The sequence below is a fragment of the Zalophus californianus genome, chromosome 12 (assembly GCF_009762305.2).
Source record: "Zalophus californianus isolate mZalCal1 chromosome 12, mZalCal1.pri.v2, whole genome shotgun sequence".
NCBI classification, from domain to species: Eukaryota; Metazoa; Chordata; class Mammalia; order Carnivora; family Otariidae; genus Zalophus; species Zalophus californianus.
This window is the reverse complement of record NC_045606.1, coordinates 27721523-27739977: the sequence shown is the minus strand read 5'-3', so window position 1 is coordinate 27739977 and position 18455 is coordinate 27721523. Positions and strand designations below refer to the sequence as shown.

At 34.7% G+C, this 18455-nt stretch overlaps 1 protein-coding gene across 3 annotated transcripts in view; it reads left to right on the top strand.

The window, feature by feature from the left end:
- The window catches only part of SEMA3A (semaphorin 3A), a 463873-nt gene that overhangs the window by 245807 nt on the left and 199611 nt on the right, over positions 1 to 18455 (top strand). For 2 of the 3 annotated variants that reach the window (XM_027574767.2, XM_027574765.2), the window contains exon 1: positions 9224 to 9715. In XM_027574767.2, coding sequence (XP_027430568.1) covers positions 9604 to 9715 — 112 coding nt within the window. In that variant the 5' untranslated portion in view covers positions 9224 to 9603. Of the gene's footprint in view, positions 1 to 9223; positions 9716 to 18455 lie in introns of those variants that run through there. The other variant, XM_027574766.2, reaches the window with a different exon arrangement.

Below are 18455 nucleotides of genomic sequence, written 5' to 3'. Positions count from 1 at the left end.
CTTGCGTGTTGAGGATTTAGTGCCCGTAGTGGGTCCTCTTCTAATTTAAGGCTTGATTTACCATAAAAGATACAATTCTTTCCATACCGTGCAAACTGTGAAAGGTGGAGGATCTCAAATAAACATCTGGCCAAGTGAGTCACCAACAATTTGTTAAGAGGTGAAATGCTGTTCTCCTTCAGTCTGCAGCTGCCTACAGTTGCTGGGCTGATTAGCAAAGGCGACCTCATGCTTGTCAAAGTCATGGTTTCTTACTACCGCTTTCTCTACTCTTCATATTCTAATTTAGATATCTTGTTCTCTGTGGTCAAACCTGCTGCACTTGATATGTAAATTTGGTGCATTTAAAATCTAACATGCAATACTTACAGGACAACTTTTCAAACCCTAAAATTAACAGCAGCCGAGCTCCTCCATTCTTCTTTTTCATCTAAAATATGTGGTGTCTACTGCAGGGATTCTGAAGGGGTCTTTTCTTTCTCCAAGAGGGCATTTTAGAATCACTGTTTTCTTTCTCAGCAATATCGACATGATGCGCTGGCTCATCCTCATTTTCAATTCTGATGCCCGGAGGTTGGGCCAAACCCTGTGACCACAGAGGCTGGCTCCCTTGGGTGTGGATGCAGAAACTTGGCCTAGGAACCCTGACTTCCCGGATGTGCTTGCATTGGGCAATGCCAAATGTGGTATCGGATTTGATCTTAACAGGCTTTGGTAAGAGGGGGATGATCAACTTCATTTCTAGACAAAGAAACTAAAATTTCACTTGTATTGCTACAAATTGTGGTCTTGTGCTTTGAACCTACATATCCTGTCTCATATAATACATGAATTTTCACAGTCGTGGTGGCTTTCTTTCTGGGAGTTTTATAACCACCATTCTTAATTTTTAAAATGAAAAAAAATAAGAACTTATTGCCTGCCATTTGGATACACTATACATTAGGAAACCCTGTTAGAATGCTTATTTCAAACCGTATTAGCAACGTACTATCATCATTTGAAGGCTAAGGAAATCTGAAGAGAGGTCTCTAATCTGGGAAGAAATACGTAGCTGCATAATAATAATAATAATAACAAAAACAATAAAACAATGACACTTCCCATGCTTTGAAGGAGGAGCCAAAGATTCTCTCTTTCATGGTCTGTAATATCATTACATTAGCAGCATTTTTTAAAAAAAGATTTTATTTATTTATTTGAGAGAGAGAGAGTGAGAGAGAGTGCATGAGAGGGGGTAGGGTTAGAGGGAGAAGCAGATTCCCCATTGAGCAGGGAGTCCAATGTGGGACTCGATCCCAGGACTCCAGGATCATGACCTGAGCCAAAGGCAGTCATTTAACCAACTGAGCCACCCAGGTGCCCTACATTAGCAGTATTTTAAATGAGCAAATTAGAACTCTCTGTAATGCTACTGTCTACACTCCGATACATGCTTAATATCAGAGCATGGAAAACTAGTGCAATTATATCTGCAAATAAATTATTTCTACCAGACTATTTATTAAAGTTGTGAGATTTCTGGGCCACAATATTTTCACTACCTAGGATATTTTTCCTCTTACACTTTAATGAATTAATTAATTCACTAATTAATAGGTTAAACTTTGTGCTGAATGCTATGCTGAGCACTGAAAATAAATTTTTAAAATTTCTGTTCCTTTTTGAGATTAGAGTGTACTGAAGAACCTTATAAAGTAGTAAGAGCTATAATAGATAGATGCACACAACATCATAGACTCACAGAAGAGACAGCTCCCGGAATACTCATAAAACAATGTGAAAAAACATGCAAGACCTTTTCTTTTCTTTCTTTCTTTTTTTTAAGCGATCTTTTATCCTGAGTCCCTAATGCAAAATGCTCATATAGGCAGATTAACTTTAGGGGAATACAATAGCCTATAATCATAAGTAATCCAACAAAATATGTAGACAATCTGTCATCAGCTAGGGTCTTCCACAATAACAGAGAAGATAGTATATGAGGAATGAAAACAGGTACAGGATTTGATGAAAAGAAAATAGTAGTCTACCTCTGAAACTCATAATACATTATATACTAATTAATTGAATTTAAATTAAAAAAAAAAGTAAAACAAATTTTAAAAACTAAAAAGTTAATAAAATAAAGAAAGAAATTAGCAGTAGAGCTATATTTTAAATAAATAAATAAAGCCCTCTAGGCAAAATAGGCACAGAAAGCTTTGCAGACAGTTTTTATGCTTTGTGGTAGAAAGTTACCAAAAAATAAAATATAAACTGGCGCTCCTTACTCGGAATACATCTCCCTGTTCTCAAAAAACTTGGAATTTGTTTTGCAAGTCACAATGATTGACACCTACGTGATTCTCAAAATTTTGTTGAATGAATGGGTAAATATGAAATAAATAATGCAAGAAATATGGTAAGTAAAATATTTTCACAGGTAACTGGATTTGAGAGTAAAGAAAGAGTCTATTTACAATCGCATCTCTGGAACCATGTGAGGTTTGCCGGGTTCCACGTGGTGGCAAATGCCTTCAAACTCGTGTTGACAGCCCAAGGAATAGATTAGCATGTTGAGCTTGATTCATTCAAATTTAGTTTTCTTATTTCTCTAAACATTTTTATTTTGGCTTAACAGAATCGAAATAGGTTTCACAACATCATTAAATCTGTAGTAATTATTTAATATGTCAAAATGAGATCGACAAACACCAAACCATCTGATTCTATCAAAACCAAAAAATCAAATGCCATTTGATTCAAAGTTACCCTGAAGAGAAATGCACTCACTTATTATTAAAAGCTGTAAGTTCAAAAAAAATTTTATGCCTCAAATAGAGTTTTATAATATTCACTCTGTTAGGTATTTGGGGGTCTTTGCTCTAAATTACCAAAGCCATGGATCAACTCTTAAGAAACCAGCATGGGAATCATCACATTATCATTTAAATCCTCAAGTCAAACCATTTTCAACTTGGATCTGTAATTTAAGAAGAGTCAAGGTTGGGCATATTGGGTGTTATTTCTCTTCTCATCGATGCAGCAGGCATGAGAAAATGAATTTATGTTGATTGATTTTCAAAGAGATTTATTGTATGGATGGGCCCTGAGGAAAAATGGGGAAGATCTGAATTTTCTTCATAAATCATTTATTAATAATAATAATAATAAATTGTTAGCTGATAAACAAGACATTTCCTAATCTCTCCCATAAGGTGACAGGTGCTCTTATAGCCAACACAGTGAAATGAAACCTGGCATATGATTCTAACCCCAACCCCATGCCACAAAGGAGAAAATAGGGGTGCATAGACTGGACCAAATGATATTTAACACTTGAGACAGTAGAGAAAAGGGAAGAAAATAATTGAGGTCTTTTCTTCCTAACTCTTGCAATTTGGAGAAATCTGTGCCCTTGCAAACCAGAATGCACTGTAGATTTTGAGTCACCATCCACCAGACAGTTGGGTTTGCCATTATAATAAACCGTTTTAAAGGCCTTTAATTCTAGGTTTCAGCATTTCTGCTCTCCATCGTTATCAGTTGCAAACTCTTTTAAAAACATTTTTAAAAAGGGGGGGAGGGGAAAGCCTGTGCCTAGAATATAGAGATTTTAGGAAACTTAACATCTGAGGTGAAACAGTGGGTAACAAAAGGTAACTATATGCATCTGCTTTGCTTGAGTCAGATGTAAAGTAATCCTTGAAACACCCCTACATAGTTTCTTCATCTTGTTTATTTAATACAGATCTGCCTATTTATTTATTCGGTGAGAAGGTATGTGATATGCCTTTAACTGAAAGCCAAATAATTAATAACTTCATATTCTGAAACACTCAACAGCCAACCTGCTCGTTTCATTTGTATTCCACGGACGCCTCATTTTTTCCTCTTCACTGCCTGGCCTGTACTGATCAGTATTAACAATGGGATTTTTGTCTCACTTGAAAACTTTCTTGTTCCATTTGAGTTGAGGTGGAGACACTCACTTTAAAAAAAAAAAAGGCAAAAAAAAGCAGGTATTTTGATATTTTCATTGTTTTGTTATTTCAATATGTTAATATTCAGGGACACTGCATTCACTTATCAGATAATCTGATAAAGAAGCTGTAAGTGATGACAAGCTCCTTAAGGAGATGGTGGAAAAGAAAAACTCCCATTTTTAAAACATTTTAAAATGTAGAAAAATACGATGGCTTTAAGACATCAAAAGAAGAGAGACTGGAAAAATAATCCTTCATGTTCCTAATAACTGGATTTTAGCCACTTCCGGCAGCTCTGATTCTAACCATAAACAAAATGTTAATGCATCCCTTTTTGTCACTCTTTTCCATCCCCCGCTTAAACTTGGTAACCCAATAAAACTCACCTACTCAGCCCCACAATTCAGATTCTCAAAGAAAGGGAATCTACCATCTCACCTTACCATTCAAGAACTTCCGCTATAATTTCTGATACCCTTAATTGTCTAAAACTTTTATTAAAATCTGCAGCCACAAATAATGTGACTGGCCAGATTCTGATCTCCTGCATTCATCTAACATTTATCACTTCAGTTCATTTGAAAAACAAGGAGTCTTTTGAGTTCCCTAATATTTACCTTAAAGTATCATGAACATTGTGTCACAAGGGAAAACACAAAACAGTTTTGTTTTGTTTTGTTTTTTTCCCAGGCTGTTAGAAAATCATCCCAGAGGAGGGATGAGCTTATTTTCCTGAAATCTCCATTTATGGGGGTGGGGAGGGCAGGGGGAGAGAGGGGTGTGGGCAGGGGCGTTAAAGAGCAAAGGAAGAGTTAATGCTTCCCTAGAGAGTGAGTTCCCTTTGCCTTTTACCAATTCCTCCTCTCAACTCATGCTTTCACATGTTGCTTATACTAAAAGCATTCACAAGGGTCAGATTCTGAAAAGTTTAACTTAATTTCTTAAGTATTGCTTTTAACCTGCCACCCCCAGCTCCCAGTGACTACTACAGTAGTTCTCAAATCTATCATTTTTGGCTAGAACATATAATGCATCAACTATTTAGTTTGCCCAATTAATAAGATGTCTTCTGATCTTCTAAAGAATGTTTTCACCCACGCAATTCTTTTTTAGAAAAAGAAAAGGTTTCAAATTCCCTGTACCAGAAAAATCCTCATTAAAAATGAATTTCCAACATGAGATGTCAGAACAAGGACAAATGTTCGACTACGACATTTGCTATAATTCTGTTGATCACAGGCCTTTCTCATACAGCAATGAAGCATCCCTTGAAGAAAAAAAAAAGTAAGAAATAGCAGATGTTAGATGGAAACTAATATCAGGGTTTTTTTTGTTTTGTTGTTTGTTTGTTTTTACATGACTCAGTTGAATAACACCTTGGAGAGTATATCGAAAATTTATCTGTTTTTAGTACTGGTTAACCAACTCATTCTAAAATTCTGAACCCAGTTATTTCTCCTAAAGAGGTCATCTACTTCTGTCAGAAGCACATAGTTTGGGAGCAGTGCTCTATTCAACCACAATAAAACAGGGGTGGAGTGGGATTACAGGGAGAGGCAAGTGTGTTTACCAAAGTACACCATAACTTCAGGTATATTTAATGCACTAAATTTTTAAATACCTCCAAATTATATTTCTCCTTATATTCTTCTATGCACAAATATAGGAAGAGTTTTCTCCTACCACTCACCTCACAGTAAGATCCAGGGTATCTATAACCTGAGGAAGTACTTGGAATACCATCTCACAAGTTAGAACAATCATTTCTGCTCTTAAATTACAATGTTGGTCGCTATCCCAATTTGTTTCATAATAAATAAAATTCAGACAGCAGGCATTAAAAAAAATATCACATTGGTTTTATTCAATATATGCAAAGGTCAAAAATTCCATTTCAACGGAGAAAGGCTTTAATATGTATCTTCTCTGACTATACAGGTCTTTGGGGAAAAACAAAACTTAACCAACCTGATGGGAAGTTGGAAGTGTTGTTTCTCTAGAAAATCAAGCACACCACCCAGAAAACTGTCACTCTCACTCGAAAGTCTTTGTAACCCATCTCAATATGGAGTGGGGTGAGGTTAAAAACTGCTGATTTATATGACAGAAATGTATATAACAGCCTGATCATCGTAGTAAGCACCTGCTCAAATTTGACTCTGTAGTAGGAGTTAATCACATCTGAAAAGTTGAAATTTAAACAGATATTAGGGATTCACCTGCAAGTAAAGTTAATTATAGTACATGATATAGACTGTTGAGTTAGAGAATCATGGAATGAGAGACTACTTGGAGAAAAAAGCAAAATAAAATTTTTCATTTATGCCTTAAATAAAATTTAATGTTAAAGGTCAGTATAATATTTCTGACTTTTAAAGAGTAGTAAATGATGCGCTAAAATCAATGGCTAAGGTAACAAACAGGGCAGACTTACTCATGCCAGAGCTTTGGCCACAGACTGTCAGAATAGGGAATGATGTTCCTTGGGGGGGGTGAATCAAAATTTCCATTTCACCCAGATTTTGAAAAGTTCTGATAAACACCCACCCAGATCCACCCCTACCTTGTTTCTACCTCAGCTGAGAAATATGTTTAACCTTCCTTATCCTTTATGTGTTTGGGGGTATAAGAAAGAAGTTGAAAACAACTTTGACGAAAGTCAACGACTTCGAAAGAGGTAGAAATATAGATTCCAAATACTTTTGTATTTTTCACGCATGCAGTTTTTCTTTTCTTTTCTTTTAAAGTACAGTTAAAATATCTATGGCATGGCTACACTTTTCTATTATTTTATAATTTAATCAGTCTAGCACAGTTATGCTTACCCAAAGAATTTACTGTAAAGTAAAAAAATCATACTTTTAAATAAAAAGTCCACAGATAAGCAAATGTGAAGGTGAATTTATCAAGCTTTCAAACATTTGAAAAGACACAAAGACGATAAAAAATTCAGAGGGTAAGAAAAATATCAAACAGATAAATAATGAAAGTGGGTTTTTTTTAATTATGTGTGTGTTTCTAAACATGGGGTGTCTGTGCTACCAAATTCCAGACTTCAACATTAATTTAAACTACTTGTTTTACGAAATTAAGTAACTCTGTCCTGATTTTGTGGTTCAAAATCCAGATTGAATGTCTTTCCTCCCCATGGATTCAATTCTGATCCTCTTTTATCTGAATTTTACCTACAACCTTTCATTTTTTCCTGGAACACATCAGAATGTTTCAGAATTAGACATTACGCAAGTGAAATGGATACATTTCTAAATTTGCTTATCCTGTTTAGTTTTGACAAATATAAACTTGTTCCTCTACCCTAGGTCCTGGGAGCTAGAGAAAAAAATAAATATTTAAAGGCATTTAAAATATATATTAATGAAAGTGGTGCAACTATTTAAACTAATTATATGTGATATTTCAAAAGGATAATTCATTAGTCCAATCTTCTAAGTAATCCCAAAGTAACATGAATTCCTCTGTAGAATAAACGTCTATAGAGAGTAATCCATGGAAGACAGACAAGCCTCTTGTCGTTTGTAGCCTTAATCCATTGCCTAGAGCATGAAAAGTGCTCAGGATAACAAGTGTGGGAATCAGTAAAATCAACATTATTTTTGGATTTTATTTTCTTAACAATACTGACTGATCAATGGGCTTGCCGAAACTGACAAATACAATACGGTCAGTTTGATGAATCAATCTAGTGAAGTAGAGAGAATCCCTCCACCCCATCCCCCACTCTCCCTCCTTTAAATCCTCTTCCTCCTACACACACACACACACACACACACACACACACACACACACGCACACACGAAGAGAGACAGAGACAGAAGAGAGACGGACGGACAGAGAGAGGGAGGGGTGAGGGAGATGCTTTTTCCTGATTGGTCTGTAGACATTAAGTCATGAAAGCTGTAGTGGTGATGCTTAGATCTTTTTCCATAAGAATACTAAGCCACTTTCAGTAAGTGTTTACATTTGTAATTGGGAGACTCACCCTCTTGTTTCAGTTGAGAAATTTCCAAACTATTGAAGTAGGGGTCTCTCTTCTGTATTTCAATTGTGTGTGTTGTATGGGGGGCGGGGAGGGCAGAGAGAGTTGAGGAGTAAAGAGGGAAAAGTCCTGTCCTATTAACTTCTATATATCCCAACCCCCCAAATCCTATAAGGATATCAGCTTTGGGGAAAATCAAAAGAAAAATAGAAGAGGAAATTGAAACACCTCAGACAAAATGTGTATTTAGGAAAGAACTAATAGTGTCTTCTATGACTGCCTGAACACACACATTCATGTGCACAGAAAATTTAGTAACCCTTCACCAGGTCATGAAGACACAGAGATAACTCTCTTTACATTGGTCCTTGACACTCAGCAGGGACTTTTGTGAACTTTGTCATCTTCCTCTGCCCTTTAAACCAAAACTAGGGAAGTGGCTTTAATTAATGAGATGTGTGATGCATTACAAATGTTAGCCAGGGCATTCCAGAAGCTGGAAAACCATAGATGTTTTTAAATTCTGAGTATCCCTTTGAGTTGTAATTTATAATTCTCAGTGGACCTATATTTGTCTTGAACTGATTGTTGAAATGGGCTTTACTAGGAATTTCTTCACTGAAATTGCAGTGGGGCGGGGGAAGGGGGGAGTTGAGCCAAGGGGGTTTGTTGGGAAGAGGGAATGATCTCTAACAAGGCTTTAAAACCTTCACTGGTTAAAGTTATAGTGGTGAAAAAGATACACATATAGACACATATGCATATGTATATAGATACACATACATACACACATATAACACACAAGTTCAAAGGAACTATATCATGAGTGTTAGTTGTAAATTTTGTAAGGTAGCAGAATTCAGATTTTTTTAATCAAAATTGCACCTAAAAATGGCTATAAAACAACGCGTGCCTTGGGAAGTAAATTTATAGCTCCATGCCTTTCAGAGAGGCACGCTGGAGGGTTCTGCTCCCGGCTCTAATCTCTATGAGATGTTTTTTGCATGTGTTGTGTGACAGGAGGGAAGGGGAGTGGGTTGAGCTCGCCTGTTCTCCCATTGTCAGCCAGTCTAGTGAGTGTTGGGAAAACCTGTCTGTGAGATCTTGTGTCATCTCTCCCTACATGTGTACAGGAAAAGTCCGCGCTGCTCACGGTTCCTCTCTCTCTCTCTCTCTCTCTCTCTCTCTCTCTCTCTCTCTCTCTCTCTCTCTCTCTTTCTCTGTTTCCCTTTCATTCTGCTTCCCCGGAGCCGAATGAAGCAGAGAGCAGGATTAGAGTCCGCCACCGGCTATCAGAAGAGCCTAGATAAAAGGAACTGCTTCTTAAGCACCACTGCTGCAGCCCTTGTTAATTTTTTTTTTTTTTTTCTTTCCACACAACAGTTGTGCCTCATTATCCGGTGCCTGGCTCGATTTTTTTTTTTTTTTTTTTTTTGAGGGTTTGAAGTTTCTGTGCTTCAGTGACTATTACAGAAGAAGAGGTGTTAGTGTTGCCGTGAGGTCTTGATTGTCTGCATTTATGAATGAAACTGACCTAAATCACCTGTTACCTCCAGTTTCCAGATTGTTTGAACTTCTCTGGCCGCACAATACGGGAGGGAAGGCTGAAGCAGCATAAGGACCTACAGCGTCTGCAGCATGGGCTGGTTCGCTAGGATTGTCTGTCTTTTCTGGGGAGTATTACTTACAGCGAGAGCGAACTATCAAAATGGGAAGAACAATGTACCAAGGCTGAAATTATCCTACAAAGGTAAATCTTTATTTTTCTTTTATTTCGGCCAGCTTTGTAATGACCCCTGCCCCCCCCCACCCTGCCCCAACCTTTTCATTCCTTGAACTCCCTCCCAACCCAAACCGTAAAACCTTGAGTTTAACCTGGGAAACCTACGTGATTGTGTGTATCTTTCTGAGATGATTTAAACACTTTTTTATAAAAGCATGTCTCCTGTTTGATATATGACAATTTAAATGCAAACAAAGAACATTTAATCACATTTGCAGAGAAGAGCTGAATGCCTGGTAAATGCTGAGCTGTATATGTGATCATATGTTCTGTTAATTTTTCTGACTCTACTTCTATTAAAATATCTTTAAAAAAATTGCTATTGCAAAAATAGTCTCTTTGTAGATGGGAATGCTTCACCTATAGTAATTGTTACGATAAATTGTATTTTCTTAGTTTTAGGCACTAAATGGTTAATCGTCATCATGAATATTCAGTTTGTTCAAATCTGACAATCAGATGCTTAACATAAGCAGTAGATCATGGTTTGCCAAGAGAATATAAACTGGAGGGAACAGACTAGTTTTTCCACAGTGTGTTATGATTGTACAAAAGACTGTGTATTTGGCTAATTGGTGTAAAGCTAAAGCCTTTGAAATATAAATTTATTTAATTTCATATGTACTTTAGTGAGAACTGAAGAGACATTACTTTCTGGTTGTACAGCTTAGTTGTGTGAACTTCTTTTCAAAAAGAGTATAAATTTAAGAAAGGAAAAAAGCTTTATCACATGGTTGCTAGTACTTTATTTGGTCACAGTTTAATGCATATGCTTGGTTTTTAATGAGGACTTCAAAGAAAATATTTGTTCTATATTTGTTTAGACAGATTTTATAGATAGATGTATCAAATAATGCTAACATAGATTGAAAATTATATATATATAAAACTTTTAATGAAAGACAGTGTTTATATAACTGAGCTATTAGTAAAAATGGAGTTGGAGATTAAAATGCTTTAACTCAAGTACTTTTACTCCCTAAGGTGTTGCTTTCTTATGAGTCTCAGATTTCGGGAATTGGGGGTGGGGCAGTGGGAAGCTTCAATTGTATTCTGTTTTCAGCCTATAATGTGAAAGAAAGTCATTAAATCTGTCTGTAGAGATGTCTGTCTACTGCACACTGCTTTTATGCCAGAAACATATTCTTTAATTTTCACATGATGGGGAACATCTCTTTCTGAATGCTCTAGTGTGAATGAGGACCACAAATAGGAAAGAGAGATGTAATTTTCACACTTTGGATTAGGAAATTCAACACCTATTAAATGTGTTTATTTGGAATTAATACTTGCTAGATAAAATACATTGGGTTGAAAGATATATTTATTTTTCCTATAATAGTTTCCTAGTGATTAAAGTGGAAATGGATTTAAAACATTAGCAAACAGAGTTGCAATTGTACTTATCATACAAGATTTTAAAAAATTATATAGCCTCTATTAAATATTTAATTAAATCTCTATTATATCTCTAGTAACTGTCTTTAAATTATTTTTATAGTATATGATATCATGGCATCTGTATTTTCCTCAGTTTTTGCTTTCCATTTTCATTCTTGAAGAGAATGACATCAAATAATACTTAGGTTGATGGTCAATTTTATCCAAGTTTATATGCCTTATGAGTAAGTTTCACATGCAACTTTACTTCTTGAAGATGAGAATGGCTGTATGTTATAATTTTAGAGTAACAAATTTGAAGCATGAAACACACTTTAAAAATCTACTAGATTTGGGGACACTTGTTTAAATGCTAAATAAATTGTAAAATAAATAAGAATTGAGAATTATATTTATTTTGCAAGAATTTTATTTCCATGGTAATAGATTACTCTTCATTATAGAAGAGGTGCCATTCCTTTCTATATACTAAACAGATAACATTTAATTAGAATAGTCCTTTGATATGTGTACAGGCTTTAAACTTGTCTTGTGTATATTGACAATATGTATATATTGGACACTGTCTTTATCAACTCCTTTTAGCAATGGCATCCATTAGAATTATTCTTTTTTTTTTTTTTTAATCACAAACTGCCCCACACCTACATAACAATTCTATTGAAATACCTAGGGCTTAGCAATTTGGTAAAATAAACTGTGAAATGAACAAGAAGAAGAAGAAGAAAAGGAATGGCCCAAGCAATTTTTCTTCTGTCATTTTATTGGTCTGTCATTACCTTTTTGTCTCTACATGTTTTGCCAAAGCAAATGCCTGGTAGCCAATTATCAGTACTTTGTTTCTAAAGTATAATAGAGATTTTTTTTTTTAGGCTACTTCTTTTTCCTCCTTAATTAGATGTCAAACACGGTTAAAACATCCACTGCTTTGCCCTTAAAAATATTCCAGCATGATTCATGAAGAGTTAAATCCCTGCCAACCCTAATTTCCCATGGTCACTTGTTTTCAAAGATCCACCATTAACTCTCTCATTGCTCAGTTGCTAAGACGAAGTTTCAGGCAATCACTGTGCTTACTTTCTACTTGTCATCTTGCCTAGTAGGAAATGAAAGAGATTTGATATGTTAAATGAGAAAGAAAAAGAAGGGAGCCTTTGTAGTGGATGTACATATATATCTAATAAGGTACCTCTTTACTTTCTAGGAAAAAAGGATTGAATAGATGTGTTCAGGACCATCTGGAGAAGTGATAATATTAGAAAAATGGGGTATGCTGGCTTTTCCTCTGAACCAATCTGATTTAGAATCCTTGTGGGGGAAGCAAATGTGAGAACTCTGTAAATCTCAGCAGTCACATACAAATTATCCTCAAGAAACATTCTCTCAGAGATACTTTTGCCTTCCTGAAGTATATGTAATAGAGCTAAATGTTAAAATGTTTCTTTTTAAAATTGATGCATAACTGTTTATTTCGCCTACAAAACTAGTCAGATTTCACTTTTCTCATGAAAAACCAGACTATCATATAATCTTCCTTTTGGAATGTGTGGTACAATGAAGACTTCAGAAAAACCTATGGAAATCACAAGGAAATAAATTAGGTTTGGGGTTTTAAACAAATGACAAATGTTCCATCACTCAGTGTAATGAGCTTTTCCAGGACACTGTGTGCTTCAGTTTTAGTAGAAATCAAAGACACATGCAAGTCTGAATGTGATGGTGATCATGTGAATCCAAAGGTTAAATCGATGTCTTTAACTTTACTTTCACAGGGAGAATTTAGTAAATAGCCCTTAAATGAATGTTTTAAAGGCCTTCTTTTCATACTTTGTAAAGCTTTTCTTTCCCCTCAGAGTCTAATTATTATAACAATGAGATTATCAGTTAAATCAAAATTCTCACACATATCTTTCTGATAATAGAATATAATATTTAATTAAAAATTATGAAATAAAAATTACAAAAGCTTTTTTTCCATTGCTCAGTACATTATGATCACTTCAAAGTTCATTACTACGAATAATGATTTACTAATTAAACTTGGTGACTTTTCAGGATTTTTCTTTACTTCTACCAGAGCACACAGATACACACATACAAACATATATATGTGTACATACATGAATATCTGGGTATATTTGAATGACAAAACTTTATGTTAATGTTTTATAGCTGAGAAAAAGTAATCTTGGCAACCTACAGGTTGTGAAATTTATGGCCACTTTACAACAATTTTGTTACTGGTTTACAATAATTTTCATATTTTAAATTATTTATTTACTTATTTATTTTAGAGTGGGCATGATCTTTTGGGTCCCATGAAAAGTCCTCTTGGATATCTTAAGTATTCACATGCTTCTATAGGATGGAATATGTCTTATACTGACAATCTCCTCATAGCTAAAAAGAAAAGCGTCTATGAAAGGTAGAGGAATAATATATATATATATATATATATATGTATATATATATATATTCACACACACCCACACAGAGCAAAGAAGTTATAAATTCATTGCAGTATCTTTTCTCCTATAGGCACCGCATGTTTGACATCAGGTCTCTGACTTACCGATCCTTATTTAACATGGCCTTTTCTTCTCAAATTCTGTTAACTTTAAAAATCATATTTTGATTCTGAAATCTTCAGTTTAAGCACACTAGAAACTAGAAATTTTTATTCACCTACTCAACAAATATATTCTGGCAAAATAATGAAAAATAAAATAAAACAAGATGCTCAGTCCCACATCTTGTGATCCAATCCTGGTCAGATCAAATGTGGGCTAGTGAAAATCTCCAATTTGTGGCTTCTCTGATTAAAGATGCCAACCAGATTGGCCTTTGAAATAATAATTTATACAGTGTAGACGTTAGCAAGCAGGAAAATAATTGAGACCACAAAACCATGCCATGTAAAATTCTAACCCACCAAATTTTGATAATGATATTCAGTCATTACTAGCTTAAAGAAACCTGAATACTGAAGAGATAATTTTTCCAATTCTAACTTTATGTTGTTATTTCTCTTCATATAAATCATTTCCAAGACTCCACTCTTGACAATGATATAAAATACATGAATATTTAGGCAATTAAATAGATGTATAGATCTGTCATAACTACTTTCTCCTTGTTTTCTTACTTTCAATTATCACATATAAATCAAACAACATAATTAAAAAAAGTTACGATTTTTGCTGAATTACATTTAAATTCTATATTCTAAACATTAATGCAAATGAAAGCTCTTTCAAGAATAAATTTAATTAAAATTAATTAATATGATTGCATATATTCCTAGTAAGGAAATAAAAGTAAACTTTTGGTTGCAGAGCATAATCTATTTGTACTTAGTGTGAATGTATAATTGTACTTCAGATATGTGCTTTAAGTAACATAAAATTATCATGAACTTAAGTCGGCAATAAGAAATTTTGTGACTTACCTTCCTATTCCAGTTTTTCTCATTTAAGCTTCAGTGACACACCTACATGTCACAGTCCAAAAGTCAAAATGTCACACCTTTACATGTTTGGGAGAATTTTATATCTAAAGCCAGGACTATGCTAAATAGAATTTGTATTTCAATTGTTGTGAAACCTTCCAGAAACCAGTACTAAACTAAATTTTTAATCAGTCATTATCTCACAGCATTCATTTTCAAAGTCATGATATTATATCACAGAGAGTTACATATTAATTGATTAAGACATTGCACTTATCAAACCTTTATGAAAAAAAATTATGATAAAATTTGATTCATTAGGGCAAAGTTATTGGCAAAATCTCCAAAACCCATGACAGTGTCTAAGTTTAGTGCATGCAGTGAAAGCTTATTTTAAAAAGACCAGCAGCTGTAAACATGAATTAGGACAAGTGTGAGTCTTGGGATAGATCTTACCCCTCATGACTTCTAAGGTGCTATTTAAAGGGATTATCATGATTTGCAGTTCTATGCTTCCACTAATAGGTGGCACTAGCAATTTGTGACAGCCCTTTCATTAGTTTGGAAATGGGCAGGCTGCTAGGATAAATATACACAGAGTAATGTGTAGAGGCCAAGTTTGGAAAAACTGGCAGAAGAGTCAGGAGATGTAACATGCACAGTGCAGAAGCATTAGTTAAAATGCAGTTTGCTTAAGGTTTTGATGTGCTCCGTGCATACATTTATTGGTACATTTGGACCCTAGAAAAGTAAATGGTTATAAATAAATAAACAAACAAAAAAATTTTTAACTTAAATACGACTTTACAAGTGAAATTGATCTGTAGAATGTAAAACAAAATAATGAGTGAAATAGTAGTACCAATCAGAATGATGGAAGGACAGCTTCGTGTGTCTGTATGTATATTAAATATTTTATATATGCTCATATATATACACTCATTTCTATTTTTTTAAGTCTGAATCATAAAATGTCCTTAACAGAAATGATGCAGCCTGCCTGTGACACATTATTGCCATTGTAACTGGAGAGTAGCTAATTGAGACGGTAAAATGTTTAGTAAATCACATTCGATATATTTTTAAAAAGTGACTCCTTGTGATTTGTAGGTTGTTTTAAATTATTATCATAATTAAACATAGGGAAGAATCAATAAATTTTATCTGACACAAATACGTCTGAATGTCTCCAGTTACTATCTCCTTCTATTGCCAAGACATAAACATCAGTATAAATAGGAATTCACACACTATTTCCAAACAGTAACAAAGCTGGACTCTGTCAAACCCAGGATAAGAAAATATACAATTTACATACACTTAAATTAGGGAATGAAGATAAGCAAAAATAAAATGCTGTTGATAAATATGGAGAATAATTGAATCTTAGAACTTTCTACAAGCTTAGGGTAAAACTTAAAGAGACAACAAATTTAGGGAATCTTGTCATCTCTTAAATGAGTCATTAAACCTGGGTTTCCAGGTTCTCTTTGCTTGGAGAGATATGACGTGGGAAGCAATGTTGACCAAATCTCACAGTAACTCACTCTGTTGCCGATATCATAAACATGTCTTTTGATAAAATATAGCACCACCCACTTGAGTCTTCATCGGCGAACTAAACGGAGTTTAGGATTATTGAATATGTCAAATGACTTCTTTGGTTTGTAAAATTACTTAAAAGGATCATCTCTGTTGTGCCAGACAGTGAGGTTCTCAAGGCTAGATCTATTCTTTTTCATCGTTAGCCTCTAAATGGCTAATGTGACTTGTTGAGTCATTCTGGGCTTCATTTGACACACCTTGTTTTTTTAAACGCAGATGCCTCTATATAAGTGAGTACAAAAAGAATGCACGTGTGTAATAAATCAATTCATTGTATGTGAATTGTACACTGTAATGTAGGGAAAGTAAGCTTAGTGCTAGACCCTAGAGGAGGAGGCTCTCAGTTGAGGCACTTAGAAGCGCACAAAGGGTATGGGAGCAGTGTGGTCTCCACAAACAGTACCTCCTCTGAACCAAGCCTGTTTCCGGACTGAATCACAAAGTATCTGGCTATCTTTACTTGCCTGCAAGTAAGACGTGGAGAATATATAACGATACATACATCTTGGAAGATCTTAGGAACCAGGTGGAGGAATTGTGTCTTGTCTTTGAAGGAACACCCTGATTTTTTTTTTTCATTATCATGTCTCGATGCATTTAGCCAGAAAAGAAAGTGAGGGAGGCTATTCTAGAACCAGATAGTGACTAAAGATAAAATGTCTCATCGTCCTTCTCTTTGTTTCCAAACCTTTGTGTAAAACAAATCAGTTCTACCAAAGTTGGAAGTACAATCATTTAAAAAAATTGAAAGTGACTATGTTTCATTGTTAATGCTTTTGAGAGAATCCTGGCTTTGCTCTCCACAGCTTGCTAAGATGCCTTCCTTGTTTCCTCTTATCTTTGACTCAACTAATTTGCTTAGTCCACTTATAGGTCTGGAATTGATGTTTAGAATATACATTGATTTACAGTGCTTGATGTTAAATTCTTATAAAATATGTTGGTCTTGGGGCAAAGTAGAGGTATCCACAGGAAAGGACAAAAGTACTACCAAGAGTGCTGTGTGTACAAATCAGAGCTATTAAGTGACATTAAAAAGTAATTAAGGTCTCATCCCAGCCCTTAAGGAATATATTTGGGGAAAGCCAAAACAAGGTTGTTTATAAGTGAGATCAGATCAAAACTAGACAAGTACTTGGGAATTTTCATCACATATGTTAGAAATTTTAGTTTTTTTATCTTCAAATTTGAAGTTTCAAGAGAATAAACTCAGCTCTGCTGTGATCAGCCTTTAAATGGACCTAGATTTTCATCAGCTATGCAAATTTCAATTATTTACAAATTTCATTATTATAATTAATACCTATTTTTTATTTGTATTCTCTGTGTAAAACACACACAGACACATATGGCATGTGACCATTTCTTCATGGACAAGTAGGTTCTTGGGTACAGTGAATATAGTAGAACTTCTGAGGAAGGCAATATCGCATCTCCCTAAACATGTCAGTGGACTTTTAAAAATAGGCTGCAAGGAAGGTGGACCTCAATAGACAAGAAGAATGTGAGAAGGCAGACGTAGAGAAAGTGGTAATTACCACTATCGAAAACTATTTCTTTGTGATTTGTTTTTCCTTTCTGGAAGACAGTATATTTTTACATAGCTTAAAAAATAGTATAGTTATGTAATTTTTCTGCATTCAAATGTGATACGGAAACAAATCTGTCCTTTAACAAGGGAACTGAAAGCTGCAGTGTAACAGGCTTGGAACATCATGGAGTTAATCTGCAGTTGTCTAGGTTTGACTGAAAATGAGATCAAGAGGGACAAGTGGTACATACTTGTAAGGACTTTCCACGATGGTCGCAATGGTCATTTGGGCTCATCCGCCTCTCCTTTGGGATTTGTCTATAAAATACATTGACCAGGTTTCTTTCAAACCAATGGAAGAAAGAAAAGAAAGTTGAGTTGATTATCCAGTGTAGAAAACATTGTAAGTATAGCTCCTTTCAGATTATAAAACATACTGGATTAGAATGCAGTTTTCTTCTTGTTTTCCTATTTCCTATTGTTTTCTGCTTTATTATTTCCTTAACCAATCCTCCAACAATTTGTGAAAAAAAGCAGTTGCTATTTTTATAAATCATGTTTGTTTTTAATATGAAAACACTTAAGTCACCTATATGAGGAGTATCAGGTTTTAAAGTCCCTTTAACTGTGTATTTCTGTTATGTACCATCTTTAACTGCTAAGTTATATACTGCATATATTTTAATTTGCTTAGCACTCCGTTTATCATTCTGGATGTTCCT